We start from the raw sequence: 7458 nt of genomic DNA on the forward strand, positions 1-7458 counted from the left end.
TTGAGTTTCAGTCTTCATACCTGATGCATTGAATATAGCAAAGAAAGTGCAACCAGGAAGAGCTGAAAATTGAGGAAATCAGATATAGACAAGCAAAATAGAGAGGAAACCTTTAGGCTTGCAATTATGCCAATTAAGTAATGCATTTATAGGAAAATAAATTTAAGAAATCAGAAATTATGAACATTAGCATCATAACTAAATAAATTTTGAGTCACATATCCTGTTTATTATTTCCCATCAAAATATCTTGAGGTGTCATTCTTCCTCCATTGAATGCCTCCTTTCTTCATAAATAAATGATGTCCAGACAGGTTCAAGCAATGCCTTGGCACCGTATAACTTTTGCCTATCATCCTCACTGATATCTTGCTGGTCAGCTTCTGTCTCCAATTTGCAGTAGACCTTTTCAAGAGATGCCAACATCAACTTGAGTTCTTTCCAGTCTTCAGCTCTGATTAGTTTTCTACAAACAAAATGCAGAACACCCAAGACAGTATCGAGATTCTTGCTTCGTAATGCATTTAGTGAACCAGTTAAGAAAGTAACTCCCACAGCATCTAGTAATTTGGCATTCGCGCTGAATAGTTTTGACATCGTTTCTACAAGTCTCTTGAATGCTAAAAAGTCATTTGGATGCTGAACTTTCTCAATCTCCTCGCCTGAGCCAGTGCTTCTTAGTTCACAAAGCTCAATCCAAGCTAATTTGTGAAACCAAGAAGGGACATGGAATGTGGGATTCTCGGATGAACCAAAACTTAACCCCTCATCCCCCGCCTGTTCCAGCAAGCAATAGGATCCCAAAGCTAAAGCCAGATCAGGAACCCATGGCTCAACAACTGTGGAAAAGCGAGCAGCACATCCGTATCCAAGAAGCTCTTCAACTGCAACTAGGAGATTAAGTTGTTCATTCACAAGATTGTAAGCTCCTTGTTGAAGAGATGAAACTTCACCAGCTTTAAGCACTACATTAAGTAACTTGGCTCCATATGTAAATGAACTCTTTAGACAAATAATTAGATGTTTCAGATCATCTTCTGTGAGCTGCAACTCAGCTGTGGATAATTCCTTCAAATTCGTAATGACGAATCTCAGATTTTCCGTGGTGAAACTCAAGCATCTTTCTTGATAGCGAGGAACAAGATTCATTGCAGTTGCATCAATAATGAATTTCAGAATCGAAGTTAACCCCTTCACCACATTTATATTTATTTGTTTTGTCAAGCTGGTGCCTACAAATAATTAAACAATTACAAATTTAGTAAACATTTTAGAGATCATAGAAACGGAAGAAGCAATGTACATAACAACATGACAATTTTTAAACGCAGCGAGGGATAAAATAATCTCAACAATGTGTATAGAGGTGTTTCTCGGTTGAATAACCTCCCATACTAGAAGAGTAAAATTCTTGAGCTAGATAAAAGATTGCAGTAAACAATCAAGTTGTAAAGAAATCTCAATTCACATAATGGTCTCTATCATGATTAAGAGTCACCAGAGAATGAATAAATCTGGAGTAACTTTTCAGTGCTCACCCTCAAAAAAGAAGAACAAGCCACAACTAAGTTTACTTGGAAGGCTAAACATACCGGTTTGAGTCGTACTTGTACTGGATTCAGGTGGTATCTTGCTAGCGTGAGGTGATGATCCTGAAGGACACTTGCCAGACTTCTTGTCATTGTTGGCTTTGAAAAGGTTATATGCACAGAGAAGTAGATGGCTCAAAGTCATATCTGAGGGGTTATCCTGGTAAGAGACATGCCAAAATTAGCAAAAAGAAAGTTAAATATTCACATCTGATTCTGCAGGTTTTCCCTGCATGTTAAAGTATGAGAAATGCTTCCAATAATGCTAGGCATGTCTCCATGAAAACATTATAACAAGTTGAGAAAAATTTATATATCCTGCCAAGGTTCAATTTCTAAAATAATAATTCAGGGAGATTACTGTAGTGGGTGATACTTGATATTCAAGAATTGCAATAATGTTATCTCTACTCCTTGCTTCAGCATCCAAGCAATTGCATTTCCTTTTCACACAACTTTTTTCTTTAAGAAAATCAACTACACATTGAGAAAACAATCTGCCTTCAGCAACTTTAGGTTGCACTGATTGATGAATTAGAGTGACTGCAGGTAGGGTTAATCAAGGTTAAAAGGGAGGGGCTGATTGATGATAAAATGGGATTTAGACTCTACATTTTCCATATATCGATTATGTTCCACCACCATGGAAGGATATCCTTTTACTAGTGATTCATAAAATTGCAGAGTAAAACATAAAAAATGGCAAAAAAAAATGGAAGGATGAGAACATCACTTGCCTGCGTAGAGTCCCAACTTCCATCTGTCTTGATGTTATGAAGAGACATATGCAGGGTCAGAGTTGTGTATGCAGAAACAGGATACGTGTTTAAATAATCATACTGCTGAGAATGCAGAATACTAGCTTCAGAAATGACCTTCAGCGCTGAGTATGCACTTTCTAAGTTTCGAGAACATAATAGTGCTTTCCTTGTAATGTCAGACAGAAGCAAGTCCTTGATCTGCCATGCAAGCCCAACAGCAAGAGCATAATCTTCTAAAAATCTGTTTTCACCAGTGTCAGATGGTTTTTTACCTTTGCCATGTTTTGACTTTGATGAAATTCTCATAGAAGATCTTTTTTTAGTTCTTTTTGTGGACTTTATACTTTCTTCTCCTAAATCTGTTCCAAATTTTACATGACAACCGTGGGCAGCTCTTTGCAGAATTCCAACCAGTTCTTCAAACATGTCCTCAAACGAACCACTCAATACGATCATCTTGTGGGCACACCTCACGTCAGCTTGCCTTTCAGTATCATCTAATAAACCTCTGCATTTTGTGATCAAGCCCATGCAGTCTCCAAAAAGGTCACATGCAGCATCTGGTGATGTAAGAGATATAATGTTGCAGACAGAAGACTGAGCACGTGTAGAGGAAGCAACGGCAAAAAGAGCCTTTAAGTTTTTTGCAGACAACTCTTCCTTGAGGGCTGCCAGGAGAGATGCATCCTTCGCAAGAACAGTACAAAGGTGAGAGGCTGCAACAAGTAAACCTTCTATCTGCTCTTCACTAAGCTTAACAGATGAGACAGTCAAACCGATAAAAATCTTAAAAAGTCTCATAAGAGATCTCAGAGAAGCTCCTTCCAGTGCTACAAACTCACAAAATCTTGCTCCAGCATTAGGGAACCTTTTGATAAGAGTGATAACACGCTTACATGCTTCTTCCTCAGTCACTTTGGAGGGGATATAGGATGGTATAAGAAGTTTTGTGATTTTCCTTGCAATAACTGGTTGGTCATTGGCAAGAGCTGAAATCAATACATCCAGGGGAACTACCTGAAAGAGCAGAACAAACAACTAATAAAAAAGGAAGGATCCTAAACAGAGAAAAATGAGTGAGTCCAGTCTGCAAGGCTTATTACCTTATGGAAATGAAAATTCCGAATGTCGTTCAACCGGAGAAGGAGATCAGCAACAGCAGCACGTACTACTGATGTGGAATCCATAATCAAATTCCCTAATTTTGGTAAAAGCACTTTGAGGACCTCATGAGACTGAGGATTGCCAAGCAAATATATAACGCCATTCACTGTGGAGAGTCTGACCTCAGTGCAAGCATCATAAATCATGTGATCAAAAATTATGGTAATCATCTTTTTAATGACTGGTGAAGGAACAACTTCCCAAAACAGGTGAAGAGTTCGACAACTGCCTTCTACTGCTACAACTCTCACATCTGGACATTCATCTGAGAGTAATTTCTCCAACAAAAAGAATTGCTTTTCCAGTAGTGTATCTTTAGCCTCCTTAGTAGCATCAGGATTTTCTAAAGGAAACAGGTCCAAGAGTAAGTGCAATGCATTCTGGCGAACATTTGAATTAGCGACCTGCAGAAGAAGTAATAATGTGACAGAAGTTTTACGGTAAGCAGCAGCTCCTCATGAGTAATAAATGTCTGTGTCCTAAATTTGTTTTGTTTTTTTTTTCTTTTTCACATGATCTCAGTCAATTCAGTCAAAGGATGAAGATATATTTGTTCATGGAATAGCTACAAATATTGATAATGCAAAATAAACAAACAGAGGAACAAAAAAAACTTCAACTGATAGATAATAAAAACATTCACAGGTCATAACTGATCAACTTCTACTTCATTATGTTAATTAGCCAACATACTTGAAATAGAAACAAAAATGTACTTCAAGCTCCATAAAATTTTATGAAAGAACATGCTTATCAACGAACTTCTTAAAATTGGTATAGCACTGCTAGACTAATTCACATCCATACAGACACACCTCAATCAAGTCTAGTTTGATGCCATTCTGTTTATTTTCTTGCTAATATATCCCTGCATTTTGGTGCAATATCAGAAGATCACCAGAAAAACTCCAAACAGGATATCAGTACATACATAGACTTTTAAATCTAGGGCTTATTATTTAACTCATAACCACTCACATATTGCCAGAAGAACTCAAGCTCAGTTACCTAATAAGCACAACCGTTAGACAAGTCCAGCGAACACTCAACATAACTAGCTTTTACCGGGGTGCTTGGTGGCTGGTAATGGAACTAGGCAATGGCGATGGTAGAGTAATAATCCCATTGATGATGCTTGATAATTCAGACTCAAAACCAAATTCATTAACTATCATCCCATTTTCATTAACTACACTCCCCTCATAAATCAATTTGTTACAACTCCCATTGCCCCCCGCCCCAACAATCAAACAGTTGCGATCATGGAATCTTTTAACCTAGTGCCCCCCTTATTTCTTCAATCATAAAAGAAATGTTGACAGCCTCTAAGCTCATAGCTATGTATAGTTTTATGCAGGCAACCAGTTAGGCAGGGCATACAGCACTTATTAATTCTAGACAACAGAAGGGGCATGTTTTATCTAGAAGAATTCTCTTCAAATCATGTTACTTGAACTTTGTTCAGTCTTTTGCAAGTTAGAGAAAGCTCCCAAGTTCTTTCCATGACTTAATAAAGTCCCTATCTTTTGAAAAGTCATATGCAAAGCTGTAATAGATTATGAAATTTACGGCCATTGGGCTATATAAATACTACAGAATGATATGATGTATTCAATCAAAAGCAGGTATTTCCTTGAATAAGTTGCACATTCAACTTCTATCATCACAAAACAGACTACAGTACCTGAAGTGACCGGAAAATTACTGGCTCTGCCAGACGAAATATCAGTTTCTCTACTCCCTCGGTTGTTCTCTGTTGAACAAAGCCCCATAAAATCCTTCTAATCGATGCGGCTAAATCTGGCAAGCTGGCGTATATAGCACCCTCCACTAACCCTTGTACAAACCCATTCTCAATCTCATCCTTGCATTCACTCTCCACCGTCTTCCATCCTCTAAATACTATTTCACCATACGCCTCTAAGATTGATTTTCGCCCAAATGGGATCTGCGTTTTTATCATCGCACACAATTCCTTTGTGAGCTGCATGCTAAGACCGAACAGAAAAGCGATGAATTTCCTACCATCCTCTGTCTTCAAATACAAATCTGAAATCACGCAGCGAATCAGCAAATTTTTCAGGTCCTCGATACTCTCGTCCTCGAAATCAAACAACGAGAAAGCTTCTCGAAGGCTATACACTCTGTGGACATCAACTTTCTTCTTCGAAGTCAAAGAGCGCGACAAAATAACTGGCAAGGATTGAGAAATTAGGGTTTCTTTCCCTAATAAACCCACCTTCCACCACTCTTCACATAGATTAGCGATCTCCGAGAGCAAAGTCGAGTCGGACTCGAACAAAATTAAGTTATCATGCAGCTCTTGTGCGGCGGGCAATAAATCAGAAACGGAGAAAACATTATTGGGATGGAAGACGCAGAGATGCAAGATGTAGGCATAAACCTGGAGTTTCTCTGCGGTAGACGGTCCCTCATTTTCGCCGTCGTCGTCTTTCTTGTTCCTGGCAGATCTTCGGACACGCTTCGCCGGAGGCGTCAAGGGAGACGCCGCGAAAGTCGAGTCGGAGAGATGTTTGAATTTAGAAATGGCGCGCGAAATGGAATCGCGGAGAGAGAAGGGGAGAGTGGAGATTAGATCTGACGAGGGTTTGATTAAGGTGTTAATCGAGCTTTTAATGGTGGCTTTGGAAGATCTTAGCGGTAATTTGGCGGCGGCCGACAGGAACTCTTCGGCGGAGGATTGCAGAGACGAACGGAGTCGTTTATCCATTGATTTCGGATGCTGCTTGCAGTATCACAAACCAATGAAGGGGATGAAAAATGGTTTTGGATCGTACCACAATTCGTCTGTTACTGGATATCTGAAAATCTGGCTTTAGCGGCATCCCCACCACCCCAGAGCATTTTGAATATTTGAACTTCGCTTCCGCGGTCACTGGATTTCAACACGATCTAATTCGAAATTCGAAATACTATAATAATTCATTTTTTTATTTTTTTTATATTTTACAAAAATACTCCGTATTAGTTTTTCAATTTGATTTGGTTTAATTTTTGAAAATCGAATAAAATTGAAAATCGAATTCTAATTTAAAACTCGAATTCTCAACCAACATATATTCAAATTGTGAACTATCACTTTAAAACTTGAATTCACAACTAATCTTCATTCGAGTTGTGAATTCACAACTAATCTTCATTCGAGTTGTGAATTCATCGTGAATTTAGAGCTAATTATGAATTTAAGAACAATAACATTACCCAATGTATACTTTAAAACTGGAATTCCTTTTAAGTGGGACGATATTGTTTTATTTGGCCATCTTGTATGTCTAGAGTATCAATCTCAATGGCCACGTCAGATTCAAATTGGCAAAAATCAACAATCGAACCAAAATTAGAAAAAACAAATAAAATTTATGTATCCTGAGGGAAAAGAAAAGCTCAAGTGCAATTCTTGATTTCGTTAAAATGTTTTGGATTTATATGCAATTGACCATTTTATTTGGTCATCATGTGTGTCCAACGTGTCATTTCTGATGACCACGTCATAATAAAATTGGAGAAAATCGACGATCGGACCAAAATTCGAAGAAAAAAAATATAGGTTATTTATCATGAGTGGAGAAAAAAAAAGCTCGTGTGCAATTTCTGAATTTCTACAAACGTTATGGATTTACAAGTATATCTAACCCATTGATAAAGGATACTCATGTATCACTACTAGGGGTGTGCATCGTCCTTACCGAACTAAGAACACCGACCGGACCAATAGGTTTCATTTCAGTTCGGTTCGGAATTTATCCTATTAGTTTGTTCGGTTCTTGAAATTGAGACCCGATCATTTTCAATTTCAGTTTAACAATTTTTTTATCGATCGTAATCGAATCCAAACAATAATATATATATATATATATATATATATACACACATATATAGGGAAGGGCTACCGTGAGAGCACCTCTTAAAATAAGAAATAAAAA

The 7458-nt window shown here is 37.9% G+C and overlaps 1 protein-coding gene across 1 annotated transcript; it reads right to left on the minus strand.

The window, feature by feature from the left end:
• Positions 1–124: 124 nt before the first annotated feature.
• LOC131001853 (uncharacterized) lies at positions 125–6417 on the minus strand. The gene is made up of 5 exons (XM_057928476.1): positions 5199–6417; positions 3454–3918; positions 2327–3367; positions 1593–1749; positions 125–1232 (listed from the first exon to the last, which is right to left on the minus strand). The coding sequence occupies exons 1-5, from the start codon at positions 6243–6245 to the stop codon at positions 259–261; spliced, it is 3684 nt and encodes a 1227-aa protein (XP_057784459.1). The 5' UTR covers positions 6246–6417; the 3' UTR covers positions 125–258.
• Positions 6418–7458: the final 1041 nt, after the last annotated feature.

The sequence above is a fragment of the Salvia miltiorrhiza genome, chromosome 8 (genome assembly GCF_028751815.1).
Source record: "Salvia miltiorrhiza cultivar Shanhuang (shh) chromosome 8, IMPLAD_Smil_shh, whole genome shotgun sequence".
NCBI lineage: Eukaryota > Viridiplantae > Streptophyta > Magnoliopsida > Lamiales > Lamiaceae > Salvia > Salvia miltiorrhiza.